This window comes from Balaenoptera ricei, chromosome 3, assembly GCF_028023285.1.
Source record: "Balaenoptera ricei isolate mBalRic1 chromosome 3, mBalRic1.hap2, whole genome shotgun sequence".
Classification (NCBI taxonomy): Eukaryota; Metazoa; Chordata; class Mammalia; order Artiodactyla; family Balaenopteridae; genus Balaenoptera; species Balaenoptera ricei.
Window position 1 is genome coordinate 52,949,731 of NC_082641.1, and position 19,910 is coordinate 52,969,640.

The 19,910-nt window shown below is 35.8% G+C and overlaps 1 protein-coding gene across 8 annotated transcripts in view; it reads left to right on the plus strand.

Annotated features, from left to right (window-relative positions):
• Positions 1–19,910, plus strand: part of ERBIN (erbb2 interacting protein) — a 111,673-nt gene that overhangs the window by 72,607 nt on the left and 19,156 nt on the right. For 5 of the 8 annotated variants that reach the window (XM_059916493.1, XM_059916498.1, XM_059916499.1 and 2 more), the window contains exons 11-18: positions 651–723; positions 1,333–1,462; positions 1,786–1,901; positions 3,396–3,465; positions 10,382–10,481; positions 13,753–13,874; positions 14,889–15,062; positions 15,905–16,090. In XM_059916493.1, coding sequence (XP_059772476.1) covers positions 651–723; positions 1,333–1,462; positions 1,786–1,901; positions 3,396–3,465; positions 10,382–10,481; positions 13,753–13,874; positions 14,889–15,062; positions 15,905–16,090 — 971 coding nt within the window. The remainder of the gene's footprint in view (positions 1–650; positions 724–1,332; positions 1,463–1,785; positions 1,902–3,395; positions 3,466–10,381; positions 10,482–13,752; positions 13,875–14,888; positions 15,063–15,904; positions 16,091–19,910) is intronic. The other 3 variants (XM_059916497.1, XM_059916492.1, XM_059916494.1) reach the window with 2 other exon arrangements.

Here is a 19,910-nt window from a genome sequence, read left to right on the forward strand (position 1 = left end):
TGATGCATCAAGGAAATTGAATTATCTTAAAGAACCAAAAACTTAAATCTTGGCATCTTCATGTTGTTTAAATATAAAAATCAGAATTATTTTTACATATTTTTCAATTGAATTGCATAACTGTTTTAGCTCAGGTTACATTTTGCAAACTCTACCATAATTTATTCAACACTTAATTTTAAATTAAACTCCATTTTTATTGTTTTAGTATTTAGTATACGTACAATATGTAGAATAGTTTGTTATACACTTAAGAAAACTACGGTCATAGTACCACTTCTTTAATCCATTGATACCATAAGTTTGTATTGTGTATCTTCACTGTGCCATCACGGCATTGTTTTAAGGAGCATGGCTACCACAGTGAGCAGAGGGAGACAAAAAGTACATACTTTTATGAAGCTTACATTTTAGTGAGGGTTAAATCGATAAATATACACTACTGTTAAGAGGTAGTATGTATGTGAACATTGTAAATACAGGGTGAGGGAATAGAGAGTTGGTGGGGTTGGGGTGGTATCTATTTTAGATATGTTGGTTTTTAAAAGTTCTTTATGATTCATGTCAAATGTTATATGTGCTCACATTGACTGTTGGTTGACTTGATTCTAGTTCAAGATGGAAAATTATATTATTTCTTCCCTCAATAGGTTCATTGAAGAATGTAACAACTCTTAAAATAGATGAAAATCAGTTAATGTATCTACCAGACTCTGTAGGAGGGTAAGATTTTTGTGTATTAATAGAACTAGAAGATTTTTCTTTCGGTTCAGCATGCCATATATTGTTTTCAGATAATTGTTAACATCTAAAGGAGATTCCAAAAACATTTAAATAAGCAGTTGGTTGCAGGTTGGGTTTATTTATAATGAAGACAGGCTGATTTTTTTTTTTTTTTTTAATTTATTTATTTATTTTTGGCTGTGTTGGGTCTTCGTTTCTGTGCGAGGGCTTTCTCTAGTTGCAGCGAGCGGGGGTTACTCTTCATCGCGGTGCGCGGGCCTCTCACTATCGCGGCCTCTCTTGTTGTGGAGCACAGGCTCCAGACGCGCAGGCTCAGTAGTCGTGGCTCACGGGCCCAGTTGCTCCGCGGCATGTGGGATCTTCCCAGACCAGGGCTCGAACCTGTGTCCCCTGCATTGGCAGGCAGATTCTCAACCACTGCGCCACCAGGGAAGCCCCAGGCTGATTTTTTTATAGGTGAACTTTAGTTTAGTGGAAGTAGATTTTCTCTAGGTTGGTTAAAGTCAAGTTCAAATAGTCATATGTTCTTAAGTTTTGAATGATATACAGGCCTTTTGTTAAAATATGTGCTTTCTTTTTTAATTAAAGGTTAGTGTCAATAGAAGAACTGGATTGTAGCTTCAATGAACTTGAAGCTTTGCCTTCATCTATTGGGCAGCTTACTAATATAAGAACGTTTGCTGCAGATCATAATTACTTACAACAGTTACCCCCAGAGGTACTGTATTTAAAATTTATTTTGAATTTTTATTTTTTCTAATTATTAATTATAGCTATCCAGTGTGGTTTTCTTTATTTTCTTTCAGAAATAATTTTGTAACTAAGTTATTTATTTTCTGAATAATAATTAGCTATATTGATTTTCAAGAGATACCTAAATACTTTTCTTCATACATGAAAGTTAATAGTTGAAAAGGGAAAATATAATTCCTTTTATAAATGAGAAGAGTATTTTTTATAACTTTTGAAAATGATGCTTCACTTAATGTCTGTTAAGCAGTAGGCGAAGTTTTGATCCACAATTCTGTGTTTCTCTTTCAGATTGGAAGCTGGAAAAATATAACTGTGCTGTTTCTCCATTCCAATAAACTTGAGACACTTCCAGAGGAAATGGGTGATATGCAAAAATTAAAAGTCATTAATTTGAGTGACAATAGGTTTGTAACAGTGTAATTCATCATTTGGTTTGTAGAAGACATCTATTGGATGAAATTAAAATTTCATTATATGTGTTAGAAAATGTAATGCATGTTTTTCTTTTCATATATATTTTTGTTTTTTTGTGTAGACTTTTCATTTGAAAGAATGATTTAATTTTACCTGATGTTAATTATCGTACTGTGGTTATTTGTCACAGTTCATTTTATGTTGACTTTAGCTATATAGTCTTAATTATCTCCTTATAGTAGCCATTTTTATTTCTAAAGTCAGATCTTCACCTTAATACTGCTGTTGAACAAAGCAGCTTTTAATCTAATCTACTCCTTGTATTAATCTGGGCAAAGGTGTGATTAGACACCCACTCAAATAATTTTGGACAACACAGCCAAGGTATAGAGCAAAATAGATCACAAATTGGAACAATGTTTAAGTTAACAGATTGTCCATAATTTTTTCTGATGTAAAGATACTCATAGTGATAAAAGAACATTGTAAGAGCATTTTTACATTTTGCTTTTGTAGTATCTTACAAAGTATTCAAAACAGCCCTATAAAATAATAAATGGGTATTCCCATTTTATGGAGGAGAAAATTACGACTCAGATTTAAGGTGATTCACATAGCTTGTAAGATAGAGCTTTAATGTAAACTCAGTTTTCTGACTAGTTAGCGTATTCAGACTGTTCCATTTTATTTAAGAAGAACTACTGTCCCTGCCCCCCCTTTTAAATTATTAATTATAGCTATCCAGTGTGGTTGAAAATTAAATCCTTACAATTAAATCCCTTTTAAAATTAAATTCTTGTTTCAGCCCATACTTTGTCCCCTAAAACTAGAGCCCTACGTTCCAGCACCCTAGGTTTCTAGAGACCTAGATTCCCTAGGTTCCTTGGAAGTTAGGCATAGAATAGATAGGCATAAGACAGAAGGTTTAAGTAGGGTGCTGTTCCAATTTAGCATTCTACTGAGTATTGCTATTACTTTGTTTTTACTCATTATAGTGTTAAGATAGTCTTCTTGAGTATGAAAGTGCTGGGTCACAATGAAATAAAAAGAGTGCAGTATTTATAACAAGCTCTTACTCAGAGTGGTTCCTATAACAGTTTGTTCTCAGTAAAGGCAAGTAAAACATCCAAAGCAATTTTATGAGACATTGTTTAATTTGTCCTTGCCTTTGCAGTAAGGTAGGGATAGTTACCAGTTTTTCTTAGCAGATAATTTTTTTTGAGGTTATTAGATTATCTATTTTTTCCCCCAATCAAATTGATTCAATTGAATTATATTTTTAAAATTAATTCTTATAAAACTGAATAGTATTTTGTCTTATATCCTGTTCAAAGACCTATACTGGGTTTTCTCCTGAATTAAATGTTTTTCTCCTATTTTCATATGCAATAATATAACATTGTTTAGAAGACCATTAGATCTAGCTCTCATTTTAACATTTCTCATTTTTAAAGTTTAATTTTTGTTTGTATTTTTTCCCACAGATTAAAGAATTTGCCCTTTAGCTTTACAAAGTTACAGCAATTGACTGCTATGTGGCTCTCAGATAATCAGGTAGACATTCTGATTTTGTAAATTGATAGAATTCCAGTTATTCTATATGATTATGCATTCTAATTTACTTAGGATTATTTAACAGCAGTTCTAATCTGGTACACATGTAAAGACATATGTATAAGGAAAATACTGGAAAATACTTAGATACAGATAATTTTTTGTGAAATATGTGTAGATTCATGAACGGTAAGTCCTTTGGAGCTTGTCTAACTTCTATATCTGTAAAAAGATAGATTAGGACAGAAATCTCCCTAACTTTTTAACATTTTTATAGAGACTCTCTGTGGCTTATATCTGTATAAATTTGATAATTTAAAGTATGCTTCTAATCAAGCACTTTGACAAACCTTGAAGAAGTATTTCTAAGGAATTAAGACTTGTTCCTTGGACTTTCCTTTGTTTGACAAACATTTATTGAAAGCTTACGGTAGGACCTGAACTGCTCTGGGAGCTGGAGTTATACTGATGAAGCAAATAGAATCTTCTTACATTCTCATTGAGTTTACATTCTCATGGGAGACAAGGACAAATAAGTAACTACATAATAATGTTTCAGAATTACAGAAAAAAATAAAGTTTGATAGGCATTGGAACAACCCTGCTATTGGAACCCTGATAGCAGGGTTGGAGTAAACATCCTATTTTAGATAGAGTGATATAGGAAGTATCTGTCTGAAGAAGGGAACAGTAAAGCAGATTCTCAAATGAAATTAAGAGTGAGCCATGCTGGGACTTCCCTCATGGCGCCGAGGTTAAGAATCCGCCTGCCAATGCAGGGGGACACGAGTTCGAGCCCTGATCCAGGAAGATCCCACATGCTGCGGAGCAACTAAGTCTGTGCACCACAACTACTGAGCAGCTAAGCCCATGCGCCACAACTACTGAGCCTGCGCTCTAGAGCCCGTGAGCCACAACTATTGAGCCCACACGCCTAGAGCCCGTGCTCTGCAACAAAGAGAAGCCACCGCAATGAGAAGCCCGCGCACTGCAATGAAGAGTAGCCCCCGCTCATCGCAGCTAGAGAAAGCCCATGCGCAGCAACGAAGACCCAACGCAGCTAAAAATAAATAAAATAAATAAATTTATTAAAAAAATAAAATAACTTACAGCTCCTTTCAAAAAAAAAAAAAGAGTAATAGGATTAAAGAAAGGGGAAGAGTGTTCTGGTTAGAAAGAATATCATGAGCCTAAGCGCTTATTAGTGAAGCAGTGTTGTATATTCAGTACCGCTACAAGTGGTTTTATAACTAGAGCATAACTTGTGAGATGGAAGAGTGGGATGTGAGGCCACAGAGGTGGACACAGATCAGGTCATGGAGGATCACATATGCCATACAAAGGAACTTGCATTATATTTCAAGGATGGCAAATAGATTTTTTTAATCTTGCATGTCAACTTTGATAAATTATGATTTTTTTAAAGGATTCTAAGGTCATATTCAGGCTCAGTGGAAAATTGTTGTGATTAGGGTGACTGTAATTTATTGTCTATTTTAGGACACTTGATAGTGAAAGGGGCCTTTATGATAAGTGTCAGAATAGCATGTGTAAAATGGGAATGTCCCAGGCAACCTGGATGTTTGGTCATTATAGTCATGGTCAATTATTCATATATGTTACCAGTTTAAGAGAGGTGGTCCTGGGATTACATGTCAGCCCTACTACAGGAGATAAGAAAGCTGTGTAACATATGAGCAGGCAAGTGGCATGATCAGACTGATATATTAGAAAGGCTTTGCAGCCTGCATTATGGAAGATGGATTTAGCAGGGCGTGGTGCCAAGCAGGAAGGCCAGAGAAGACCTATTGGAGGGCATTGCCATACTCAAGGCAACAGAAAGTGTTGGCTGAAGTAGAGTAATGATAACAGGGCCCGGGAAAATACTGTCTATTTAGGGCATAACTTAAAAGGTCACATCAGTGGAACGCGTGAAGAATGCATGTATGTGAGAAGGAAGAGTAAAAGCAAAGATGAGCCCCAGAGATGTGGCTTGAGTGACTAGGTGGATATTGATACCATAACCAAGATAGAGAACCACAAGAGAAAGAAATCTGTTTATGGGAAGATGTGAAGTTCTGGTTAGGTTTAGTGAGTTTGAAGTACCTTTGGTGTATCCAGGTAGGCACGCATGGAACAGTTCAGGTGGCCTTGGACCACCCCCACCCACACCCAAACCCATCGCCTTGTTTTCGGCTGTGGTTTCTGTGCTCTTGGTTTCTCCACTCTCTTAATTTTTAACCTCCAGGGGTTCTCAAAATTGCTCCTGAAAGCATGATTTTTTCCCCAGTACTATTATAGATTTATTCCTTTCATTTGTAAAATGTATTTAAAAGACTTGTAACATGAGAAGAGATGTGTGTTCAGTCCATCATCTTAATCACTTTTTCTTGAAAGTGGTTTCATAGCTTTTTATTATTTTGTCAAAAGGGGTTATTATCAGATTATTTTTTTAAATGTTAGGGATAGATTAATCCTGAGGAATACTAACATTTAAGTGGCAGGTGGGTTAATAGGCTTAGAAAGAGTGGCCATACCCCTATGGCCGCTCTTTACAAGGAAAACTATATGGTGGTGTTTTTACGTTAAAGGTGAAGCAGCTGGCCTAAAGGAAGGAGTTGCAACAGGATAAATGCCAATGAGAGGTTCATTCACATGAAGTCTGAAAAATATCCATTATATTTTGGCAAGTTATACCTATCTTGCCAACTTATCTTGACCATAGCTAATGCAGTTTTTGAAGTATATGTCAAATACCAGATTGAAGTAGTTTACGGAATAAATAAATGAGAGAATGGAGACATATGAATGTTGATTAGTCTTTTAAGAAGGTTGGATAAGAAAGAACAGGAGTGGAACATAAAGAAATTGGTAGCTAGGGACAAGATAAGAGAGCATGTTTATAGGTTGTTGGAAAGAGGCTCTATGGAGAATGAGATTAAGGATATTAGAGAGTGATGGATAACTGGAGTGGAAGCTGATGGAATCAAAAGCTCTGGCAGGGATTCTTACATTCTTCAAGGGATCTTGGGTATGAAGTTTGAGAGGGAGGGCTAATAATCTACATGGTGAAACTCTTAGAATGTAGCAGTTTCCAAACTCTTAGCAGTTCTTGAATCCTATTTTTATTTAAAAAAAATTTTTTTGAAAATTATATCTTCTTCAGAATACAATTTAGGAAGTTTAGAAGAATTTTCAAGCAACATTGGGAGTCTGTTGAAGTTTGTTACCACAGACTTATTGTTAGTACTAATTTGCTCAGTTGTGTGATACAGAGAAAGCACACAATTAGAATAATTCTGGGTTGCAGCTTTGCCAACCCAGGTGCAAGAGAAAGACAATGCAGCAAGGTCTTGATAATTGGCAGGAAAGTGGTCATAATGAGATATAGTCAGATATGAAAAGAGAAGCAAAGACAGGAAAGAATGATGATGATAAAGTAAAAAGTTCAAGAGAGTGGCAGTCTTGGTGGGGTTGATGAGCAAGTCTTGTAGGAGCAATGAAGTGAGAGATCTGCATGGTGTCTATGTTACCATGCTCTGCTGGTTGTCCTTTTGACGACCACGCCTTAGTTCCCTTTTCAGGAATTTTTTTTCTGCCAGTATCTTATATGTTGGTGCCCCTCATGGTGCTCTAGGCTCTGCTTTAGTTACTTTCCTTATACTTTCCTCTGGGAAAGATGCAATTACTGACTATATCATCATTATTCCTAACAACTGTCTTCAGCCCAGTTCTCCTTCCTGAACTTCACACTCACTGTCTACTTAACATTGCCCCCCTAGATGTCTCAAATTCAACCAACCTAAAACTGAACATTTCATCTGCTCCAAATCTTTTTCCTTTCCTGGGTTCCCTAGATCAATAAAAAGTACTTGCTGGAGACAGAGACCTGGGAATGCAATTCTTAACTACTGTTTCTCCCTGTACTTCAGTACAATGAATCACCAAGCTCTGTTTAGTCTTAACTCTTAAATATATCAGATGTTTTTGTGCTTTGCTTTATCCCTGCTCCCCCTTCCCTTAAATACAGTCCACCATCATCTTTCAGTTAGACCTGCACTGTCCAGTGCAATAGACATGGTCATGTGACTAGTCCAAATTGAGATGTGCTGTAAGTGCAAAATATACACTGAATTTTCTATACTTAGTATGAACAAAGAATGTAAAATCACATCAACAATTTTTATTATTGATTACACATTAAAATGACAATATTTTGAATATATAAGTTTAAATTAAATGCATTATCAAAATTAATTTAATCTCTTTTTACCTTTTAGAAACATGTGGCTACCAGAAAATTGTAAATTATCTATGGTTCTCATTTTTGTCTCACATTATATCTCTATTGGACAGTGTTCGCTTAGACTATTGAGGTAGCTTCCTGATAGGTCTCTGCCTCGGGTGTTGGCACAGCCCCTATCTCTTATCACCCTGGTTCCATTCAGAACCACACTGCAACTCAAGTGACCCTTTAATCTTGTTCTAGCACTACCTGCTTAAAATGCCTGCTCATCCTCTAGCTTCACCTCCTCCCCTTACATCTTTATTCTCATTTCCTCAAGTGAGTTCTGCATCCTCCCCCTTCTTACCTGGTTAATGTGCTCATCCTCATCTAGGAAGGCGTTCTTTCAGGAATGCTTTCCTCATGGCTCAAGATTTTGGTAAGCAAATACCTCCTGCTTTGTGTTCTCTTAGCACCTTATACCCTCTCTACCTAGTTCTTACATTGTATTGTAATTTATTTTGTTATCGCTATCCCTCCTCTCATATATTGTAAGCTCTGCAGAATCAGTAAAGATGGTTTGCTCGCCAGTCTATACCCAGTGCCTGTCATAGTGCTTTGCATATAGGAGGCACTTACTAAACACTTGCTGAATGAGTGAATTTATATTTCAGAGAAAGAACATTAACAGGTTATATTGTAGGAATTATGGCAAGGGAGTAGAATGAGTATCTAAAATGAAATAGTAATAAAGATCGTTGGAGTTAAGTATTTAGGGAATGGAGATGCTTCGTAAATAGTTCTCAAGTCTCTTTCTGCCTTTGCACTCAATAAATAACAGATGATTAGTTTTCTTATAACACATTTATTGAAATATAAATCACATTCTCTACAATTTACCTGTTACAAAGTGCATAATTCAGTGGTTTTTAATATATTCACAGAGTTGTACAACCATTACCACAGTTAATTTTAGAACTTTTTCAGGGGTGTGATTAGTTTTTAAAAGCCTCCCAGATCATTCTTTTTTTTTTAACATAGAATTTACCGTTCTTTTTTAAAAATTCATTTATTTATTTATTTATTTTGGCCGCGCCGCATGGCACGCAGGATCATAGTTCCCCAACCAGGGATCGAACCTGGAGTCCTAACCACTGAACTTCCAGGGAATTCCCCTTCCCAGATAATTGTTTTTTTTTAACTGTCTTTTATATTTACCTATGTAGTTACATTTAGTGATGTTCTCTTTTTTTTCCTTTTTTTTTGGCTATGCCATGTGACTTGCAGGATCTCAGTTCCCCGACCAGGGATTGAACGCAGGCCATGGCAGTGAAAGCCCGGCGTCCTAACCACTAGGCCACCAGGGAGCTCCCTCCCAGATAATTGTGTCTATCTAGGTAGACTTCTTTCCTCGTTCTAACCCACTCCTCATCTACTGAGAAATCACTGGGCTGAAAGTACGGCTATGTCATCTACATTTTATATCTATGGAATTACCCATTACTGTGGAAAGATTTGGCACAAAAGAGTCAGAAATAGTTGGATACTATCAGGAGGTCAGTGGCTATTAGGAAAGGAGCTAGAATGGTTGGGGCAGGGTTTGATCTCCCTCAAAAGAAGAGGAGTTTATAATTGAGAGAGAAGTAATGATCTCATAGCATTTGTAAACACTAACTCCACCTCCTGAACTAGGGTTTATGAGGTGTGGGAGAAGAAGCAACCTGTATCTGAGAAGGCTTCAGGGAAGTGCTGTCCTCGGGAAAGGAGTAGATCTACCATTTTCATTATCTGAGGAGGTCAAGGAAAGTTTTCAGTGAAGATGTTTGAGATGCAGGACAGTATCTCTACTGTGAAACAAGGATGGGGGCACAGAGGAAATGTTTGAATGGGAGTAAGATTATAGGATGGCATTAACTAGCTGCACGGTTTTCACAAGAGTAAGTCCAAAGAATTAATTGATAGGGTGGCAGGTGAGGGGGGGATTGGGTAGTTCCTGCTTGTCTGGAGTTAGCCGAGGCTTGGCTTGGTAGGATGTTAGGTCAGTAGGCTGGCAAAAGTATGAGTTATATTAAGAAGTAAATTGAAAACACTTAATAACCAGTTAGGAAAAGAGTCGTAAGGAAAAATGAGGTCCAAAATAATTGGGTTTTCTAGTTCTGCCACTTAGTAACTTGTGGTATCTTTAATGGAGAAAGGAGACACAGCAGAAAAGAGAAGGTTACAACTTAGTGTTTAAGTACTCTGTTTTCAGCTAAAATAAACCTGCAGATAACTAGACTAAACCTTCTAAATCATTTCTACAAAAGCATCTTCCCAAAGGGGAATACTAGAAGGGGCAAAATAACATAAAATGGAAAGGCTTAGTTTTTGGCGTTATTAAAATCACTATGATAAGTAATTATTGGACTGTGGATGTACTTAATATATGAGAACTTTTAAAACTGTATGGATGATCAGTGATAATTGCAATACATTATGAGTTTGCTTTGTATTAAAAGCTAAATTTTATTTTTTAGATTTGTATATTGTTTCAAATCTTAAAGTTTTATTATGTATGTTAAAAACATTTTTTGGGGTAACCCACACATTGATACTTTATAGAAAAAATGGTGAGTACTTATTCAGAGGTATTGCTGGATATGTATTTGCTTTAGGATTATTGAAAACTAAACATTTATTTTCTTTCCCTAGTCCAAACCCCTGATACCTCTTCAAAAAGAGACTGATTCAGAGACCCAGAAAATGGTGCTTACTAACTACATGTTCCCTCAGCAACCAAGGACTGAGGATGGTAGGAATTTAAGAATCTCTTTTCTTTTAAAAAACAAATACTGACAAATTACAGCAAAGGTGTAAAGTGAATTTTAAGTCTCAAAGACTTTTACTAATTTGAAGAAAATTTGGAGAATTGGTTAATGAAGTTCTCTGAAAATGGGAAAAAAAAGGCAATATCTCAGCATTATAGATAGTTGAATTTAGAGGTATATGTATACTATATGTTTCCTTAAATGACTCCTTTGATTTTGTTAGATGCATTTTAGTGTGGGAGAGGCTTCAACAGAAAAGTATAAGTTTATAATATTCTGAGTCCTTTTAGAGTTCATGTGTTTTTTAAAGTATTTCACTATGGGTGTTACAAGGAGAGCACTATAACTAGTATACTTATAATACTGAATCAGAAACTACATTTGGTATGGTCAGGCAGGTGAATTTCCTTTCAACTGCAAGAAAAGCTTTTTCCTTTATCACAGTGTCTCTAAGAAATAGATGAGTTAGAAAACAATGTCCTTGAGGCGGAATTTTTTAATACTTCGAGAGTAGACGCTTCACATTTAGTTCATTCCATTTTTATTACCACCTATTTGCCAGGCATTGTGTTAGATCTAAGTTTTTGGTCTTTGTTGTTGTTGTTGTTCTTGGCCGCGCCACATGGCACGTGGGATCTTAGCTCCCTGACCAGGGATCGAACCTGCGCCCCCTGCTTTGGGAGCGTGGAGTCTTAACCACTGGACCGCCAGGGAAGTCTCAGATCTGAGTATTTAAGATCTTAAATCCTTGCTTTCAAGAAGCTTATGATGTAAGGGGGGATAATGAATAAATTTGAAAGAAAAGGCATGGTATCTTGGGCCTAGTTAGAGGAATCAGTCTTAAACAGGAAAAAGGGGAAGTATGGATCCACCTAACAATAAATTTATAACTGAGGAAAACAAGGTTATCGGGGAACAATATCAGTCTGAGGGTTTTCATTGCATTTATTTTCTCAGTGAAGTCAAAGAGAAAATTGCCTCTAAAAACTGGGGGAAGGGCATTTGAGGGAAGTGGTAGTGACTTGGAGTGGCAGAGCAGACTGACTTAGAATAAATAGAATTCCTGAGCAGCATTGAAGATGGAGCAAAAAGGGGGGAATACCATAAATTTGCAGTGGTTCTAAACAACAAGGTTATGTCATTTTTCTCTGGTTAAATTCCAGGGCAAAGAAGGTAGGTGATTGAAGTACCATGTTACGGACTTATTGCATAGGTATGACTTAAGGAAAGGGGGCAAGAAAGGTGAGAATGGTGGAAATAATATATCATGAAATCTAAGATGAATAGAGAAGGAAATAAAACCTAGAGTGCTTTTACAGAAAGAAAAAGAAATGAGGTTAAGGAACTTGACATTTACCAGCAATAATAAGGAAGTGAATGATTTAGAAGGACAAGTGTAGTGGTCAGGGAGGTGGAAAAGTATTACAGAAGCTAAGGTCTTGAGTATTACCATGATTGTGAATCACATGGGTGAAATGCAGATGGACATTGGGATTGAGGGCATCAAGGAATTATGAAATTATAGGGTTGAGGTGGGGTCATCACACATTTTCATCATTCAGGATTTTGGCAGGTCATAGGTAGAGAGAAACACTCTAGGCAAATACTAGAGTCCTCAATGAATATGCCAGTGTGATCAGATCTAGTGGCATCTGAAATGCAGAAAAAGTGCTGTTACTACCTGATGCCCTGAATCGCAAAAGATGTGAGATTTACACTAAAGGGTAGAAAGTGTAGGTGACCAGAAGTTGACAGGAGTGAGAGGCATGGTAAAAGTTTTCCTTGGGGTTCTGAAAAAATTCTGGTGTAAAATTGCTTTGATGTAATCTAAAACTCTTAGAGATCTCTGGGCTGGGCTGGTGGAGTCTTAACCCCCATCCCCACCCCCAGTACATAATGAACGGTATTGGGATTTGGAAGATTATTTCCGAATGCCAAACCTTGAATGAAGTAATTTATATATTACCATGTTACTTTTTGTAGGGAACTGCACAAAATCACATATCTATAGTGTTTTAATTGTTAGATTCTCTTCAGGAATCCTTCTGGTAACAAAAAAGCCTAAGACGGGAGGAGAAATCTTCTCAATCCTGGAAATAGACTTTGTTGGAAACTGCTTGACTCTGCTTGCCTTTCCAAGTATACCACAAAAAGTATGTCAATAGGGTTTCCCAGGAGTTTGAACCACGTTGGACAAACAAACAAGAACAAACATTCTAATTCATTTAATATTAAGCAACAACACAAAGCAATTAAATTTTTGAGTCAAGTAATGAAAACAAAGAAGAAGGTGAATCTCAAAGCTTTATTACTGTTGTTAGTATTTGGTTTCATGGCATTCTTTGGATATGAGATTAAAGAAGGGTAAGAAGCTCAAAATAAGGGCTAAAAATAAATGATAATTATGCTAGTTTTGCATAAATAATCAAACTGACCATATTTGGGTATTCCAGGAATTTCAGTTTTTGTATTAACTAATTTTAGGTGCTTTTAATCCCTTCTGTTGTTTTCTTCTAATGGGCAGAAAATAAGTTGTGATTTTATTTTGTACTACACAAACTTCTGTAAGGTGGTATATAATAGTCAGGTGGATTAATTTTTTAAGCCTTAGCTTTTTTTAGTTGCCTAATAAGCAAAAAGATGTGACAGTTGTCACATCTTTAATATTAATATCAGATATCAGGATATGTGAGTGTTGAGTTTATGTTAAATTTTCAATTTTCCTTAGTTTTGATAGAGAATATCTTATAATTACTTTATTTACGTAGTAAAGCTATATATAATGTTTCATGCAAAGATGTAATTACATGCCATCAGGGTAGTCATTTTTTACCAAAATACTTCCCTGTTTCTGACTTAACACCCCTCCCCCAGTACATAATGAACAATGTTGGAATTAGGAAGGTTTCTGAATGCCAGAACCTGGACGAAATAATTTACATATTACCATGTTACTTTTTGTAGGGAACTGCACACAATCACATATCTATAGTGTCTTAATTGTTATATTCTCTTCAGGAATCCTTCTGGTAACAAAACAAGACAAATCAGCTTTAAGGAAGAAAAGATATGTCATTGATATTGTGAAGAAATGTTGGAAACACAGCCTAGTTGTTAGTGTAGCATTTATAGCTGCTGACATTGACCGGTCTTGATTTATCTTAATGAACATATCTCATAAAGAAAATTATGAGCAAGTAATAGTTTTTCATAATTATAGTAAAATACAGTGGGGTTTTGTTTGTTTTTCTCTAGTTATGTTCATATCAGATAATGAAAGTTTTAATCCTTCATTGTGGGAGGAACAGAGAAAACAGCGGGCTCAAGTGGCATTTGAATGTGATGAAGACAAAGATGAAAGGGAAGCACCTCCTAGAGTGAGTCTATTCTTTTTCCCTTCAAATTTTAAACAGGTCTGCTGATATGTATTGGGTACTATATAGCTAATCTGTGCTATTTTGCCCTCAAGGCACTTGAAATTTTATTAATCCAATACATTTATCATGTGAAAGTATTCGAGAACAATATAAAATTATGTGATTAAAAGCCAAATTCCATAGTGTGTATAAATATAAGACAAAAACAGATTATTATTTCCCCCTTTCCTTTCTTTAGTGATTTATTTATATACATTATAGGGATAAAGAACTCTTTGATATGAACATTTTGTTTCTTTGTGAGACTGTGTTGCAGTGATAGAAGTAGCAAATACACATTTCCTAGTTACTATGGATGTAATTTTTTCCCCTTATATAATAAAACTAGCTGAATCCCAGAAAATGATAATTAGATTGACCTTAGAAGTGTTTGGTTCCCAGCACATAAGTCATAATAATCTAGGAATTTTATGTATGTTTGCATAAACATCTAGCTGGAAAACGTATATCTGTTTCAAAGCCAAGAGGTGGTGTTGGCAATATCCACACCATATATCTCCGAATGGAATATATTTAAGTCTACTAAAAAAAAAAAGCTTTTAAAACATTGAAATCTGTAACTGTGAAGTTTTCGATTATCGATAAAACCATACTTTTATTGAGTCTAAAATGCTTTCAAAGACCTATCATCTGTCTTCACAGTTACCCCTATGAGCAATGTAATTAAGATGGATTATAGATTAAATTTTGAGATTGACATTAGAAATATTTATCTGTAGATAACTAATAAGGACCTACTGTATAGCACAGGAAACTCTAGTCAGTACTCTGTAATGGCCTATATGGGAAAAGAGGAATCTAAAAAAGAGTGGATATATGTGTATGTATAACTGATTCACTTTGCTGTACACCTGAAACTAACACAGCATTGTAAGTCAACTATACTGCAATAAAAATATTTTAAAAAAGAAATATTTATCTGTATTTTAAATTGCGCTTATTTTATTTCTCTAGGAGGGAAATTTAAAGAGATATCCAACACCATACCCAGATGAGCTTAAGAATATGGTTAAAACTGTTCAAACCATTGTACATAGATTAAAAGATGAAGAGACTAATGAAGACTCTGGAAAAGATTTGAAACCACATGAAGATCAGCAAGTTGTAAATAATGATGTGGGTGTGAAGGTTAGAAAACTCAATTCAAAAGCATTGACCAAAACCTGTTTCAGGTTCTTTAAAATTTTTTAATGATAAATGATATAATGATCCTTTTTGTTTACAAGAAAATGTACTTCCAAACTTAGGGCAGTGTTCTCAAATACCTGAACTAAAAGCTATAGTAGTGAGCAAACTCCCTAATTGCTATTATTACCACTTCAGTGTGGTTACAGACTGTCCATATGGGCAGGGGAGTGTCAGCATAGCCTTTGAAAAATCATTGCCTGAACAAAGAATAAGGTAACAAATGTCAGAAAATTCATTGTTATAGAAATACTTTTTCCCCTGGTAATATTGATCCACTCTACCCAGTTTTAATTTTAAATGTAATTGCTATGACAGACAATTGGCATTTCCTCGGGATGTTTCTGAAACCTACACTAATCCCTAAATTGTGTGTTCCTTTAATGGACTCCCTCCCCCTCCCCCCCGCCACTGTATCACAGAAACAGAAGTTATATCATGTCATTAGAGTTACTATATATTCCACAATGAGCAGGAAAATACCTAGCCATCCTGATTTTGAGCATGCTGAGCTAAGTGACTCACTCATAAATACCAGCTTTGCAACTTCTAGGATGAAATGTATCCTCAGCTAAATTGTAAAGTTTAATGTGGCTCGTGGACCTTTGGGACCACCTGTTCCCAAAATGAGCATTTTATCTGTGAGTCCTACAGATTTCCATGTTTAAAGTTTCTTCAGTTTATCCAGAATAGGAAGATACTAAATTACTGTTAAAATTTCATCTGAACTTTAATACAAGAATAGATATAAAGAATGTGAATTCTTTATTTTTTCTTTTACTTAGACTTCAGAAAGTACTACTCCAGTAAGAAGCAAAGCTGATGAAAGAGAAAAGTATATGATAGGAAACTCTATACCGAAGACCAGTGAACCTGAAGCTGAGGTCAGTCCTGGGAATCCACCAGTGACTGCAAATATGAAAGCCTCTGAGAACTTGAAGCATATTGTTAATCATGATGATGTTTTTGAGGTATGGCTTTATGATTATTCTGGAGTAGTGATAAATGGTAAGAATTTAATATTTCATTGTTGCTAACTAAAGATAGGAGAAACCTGATACTGATAGCAGAAAATATGCTAATGCATTTGCCATTGAGAAATCTCATAATATTTGCTATACCACTCATTTATCACTTTAAGCTTAAACATTGGAGTACAGTGGGTATAAAATTTTTACTATGTAAATTATGTCTTTAAAAAAAATATTTATTTATTTTGGTTGCACCAGGTCTTAGTTGTGGCATGCAAGATCTTTAGTTTCAGCATGCGGACTCCTTCTTAGTTGCGGCATGTGGGCTTCTTAGTTGTGGCATGCAAGATCTTTAGTTTCAGCATGCGGACTCCTTCTTAGTTGCGGCATGTGGGCTTCTTAGTTGTGGCATGCAGGTGGGATCTAGTTCCCTGACCAAGGATCGAACCTGGGCCCCCTGCACTGGGAGTGTGGAGTCTAACCCACTGGACCACCAGGGAAGTCCCTACTATGTAAATCAGATTGTGGCAGTGTTGTTCTAATTCTGTAAAATTCATAACGGCAATTGCTTTTATTTCTGTAACTTAAAAATGAAAAGGTTGCATATATACAATGGAATATTACTCAGCCATAAAAAGAAACGAAATTGAGTTATTTGTAGTGAGGTGGATGGACCTAGAGTCTGTCATACAGAGTGAAGTAAGTCAGAAAGAGAAAAACAAATATCGTATGCTAACACATATGTATGGAATCTAAAAAAAAAAAAAAAATTGCTTCTGAAGAAGCCAGGGGCAGGACAGGAATAAAGACGCAGACATAGGTAATGGACTTGAGGACACAGGGAGGGGGAAGGGTAAGCTAGGACGAAGTGAGAGAGTGGCATAGACATATATACACTACCAAACGTAAAATAGATAGCTAGTGGGAAGCAGCCGCATAGCACAGGGAGATCAGCTCGGTGCTTTGTGACCACGTAGAGGGGTGGGATAGGGAGGGTGGGAGGAAGGGAGATGCAAGAGGGAAGAAATATGGGGACATATGTATATGTATAACTGATTCACTTTGTTATACAGCAGAAACTAACACACCATTGTAAAGCAATTATACTCCAATAAAGATGTTTAAAAAAAAAATGAAAAGGTTGCTGTAGGTGTACTTCAATTATTTGACTTCTTTAGGCATCTGTCATTGATTATGAAGTAATCTTTTTCTTGAATATCTGAGACTTTTTTAAAGAGATTCTTCCCATGGATCAATAAAAACTAACTTTTTTTTAAAAAACAGCTTTATTGAGATATGACTCATATATTATACAATTCACTCATTTAAATAAAAGGTGCAGTTCAGTGGTTTTTCAGTTTACTAAAAGTTGTGCAGCCCTCACCACAGTCACTTTTAGAACATTGTCATTACCCCGAAAGAAAGCCGGTACTTCTTAGTTGTCTCTCTACAACTTCTCCATGCCGCCAAGTTCTAGGCAACTAGTAATATACTTTATCTGCATCTCTAGATTTGGCTGTCCTTGGCATTTCATATAAATGTAATCATCTGATATGTGGTCTCTGTAACTGTTTCTTTCACTTAACATAATGTCAAGACTATTCATATTGTAGCATGAATCGATACTTCATGCATTTTTTAATATCTGAATAATATTTCATTGTAATCATCCATTATGGACATTTGGGTTATTTCCACATTTTGGCTATAATAAATAAGGCTTCTTTGAATGTTTGTGTACAAGTTTTTGTGTGGATATATGTTTTCTTTTCTCTTGGGTATATACCTCAGAGTAGAATTGCTAGATTGTATGGTAACTCTATGTTTAACTGTTTGAGAAACTGCCAGACAGTTTTCCAAAAGTGATTACACCATTTTATATTCCCTTCATACACTGCTGGAGGTATTAAGTGCTACAGAAATTTAGAAAGGGTATATTTTCTGGCTACGAAGAACCGTGGATGCTTTAAGGTGAAGGAAGCATTTAACCTGTATTTTGAAGTGTTTCAATTAGCAGAAATAGGAGAATTGAATGAAATGGAAGGAATAATGAGAGCAAAAGCATGGTATTTAGAAAATGTAGAAAAGAGCATGTTCCATCTGACTGAACATGTCAGGGGTTATAGTATATGAATAGAATTAGTAAGGTAGGTTGGATCCTGATTCTGAAGCCCTTAATACCTCTGTTAAGAAGTTTGGACTTGATGTTCTACACTGTAGTCTTCAGGGAGCCACTGAAGACTTTTTAGCAGAATTATCTACATTAAACATAATCATTGGAGAAAATGCAATATCCAGGGAGAAAGAGTAAGAAAGGAAAGAATGTGAGCTAACTGCAGGAAGATTAATTGAGATGAGCAAAGGAAACAGAAAGGTGGGAGGAGATTTAGGAGACTACAGTTCCCAGAAGCCCAGGTGTAATATAATTTCATGAAGGAGAAGGCCTGGTCAGCAGTTTAAATGCTGCAGATGTCAAAGATTAAGGCAGACCTCCTTGTCCTTTTATCTCATTCTTCGCATTCATTCTATCAATCAAGTCCTGTTAATTGCAAAATTTCTGTCAAATTCTTTTTTTCTTTACTATCCATCACTGCCATTGCAGGACAGATGTAGTCTTTTTTTCTTCAGGACTATCAGTATAGCTAGTTTCCTTTCTGCCAGTCTCTTTTTCTTTTCATACATCTTTAATACCAGAGTTACTATTTTAAAAGAATCTGATCTTGTGAGTTCCTGACTTGTCAACTTTCAGTAATGACCAATACATACTTAATTGAGTTCATACTCAGAGCATAACCTTTTACTATCCGTTCCAGTCTGCCTTTTCTGTCTCCTGCCACTTATCTTAAGTTCCAGCTGCATGGAGCTGACTTGCCATACTTTTTCTTATTTCCATGCTTTCCCCTACTCAGAATGTCATTTCCCTCTTAACTCACCCTTCAACTAAATCCAATTTACATTCTCTCCCTAATCTACTTAGCAGTCTAACTCTGTTGTAGTGCAGTTTGGAACAGGGTTGGCAAACTATGGCCTATGGCCCAAATCCAGCCCACTGCCTATTGTTGTGTGGCTTGCAAGCTAAGAACAGCTTTTACATTATTGAATGGTTGAATAAAATTCAAAAGAGAAAGTGTATTTCGTGAAATGTGAAAAATTAGATGAAATTTAGTTTTACTGGCACACAGCCATGGTAGTTTATTTACATATTGCCTGTGACTACTCTTGTGCCACAGCAGCAGAATTGGTTGGTTGAAACAAGAGACTGTATGGCTTGCAAAGTGTAAAATATTTACTCTCTGGCCTTTTTACTGAAACAGTTTTCTGACTCCAGTTCATGTCTTATTATGGCACTCTTAAAGCACCTAGAAATCTTAGTATTTTTAATAGAACACCCTTTTAAGAGCTTTTATTTATTTTCATCATATTAACTAAGAATAATTTAACCTGCAGTAGATCTGATTTTATATACACTATATACGGTGTTAAAATTTTTCTATTAATATTTGTTGACGACAAGGTCTCTTTTTTGTGTGCTAACAGCACTCAGTGGTAGATAGTCTGGGACAGTTGCCAAATATCAGAGAAAAAAATCAAATTGGGCAAAAATTGCCGTTAATCCATTTTGGTGGAAGAACATCTCAGTCCTTCTGATTCCTTGGAACCCAGTGATCCTTGAAGGAATAAATTTGAGGGTTAGAAATAGACTTTTTGTTAGAGTACCTTCACTAAACTTGAGTTTTTCAATGGCAGGGATTGTGTTTTACTCATTTTTGTTTCTCTGGCACTTGACATATTACCAGGTACATACCAATCATTAATACAG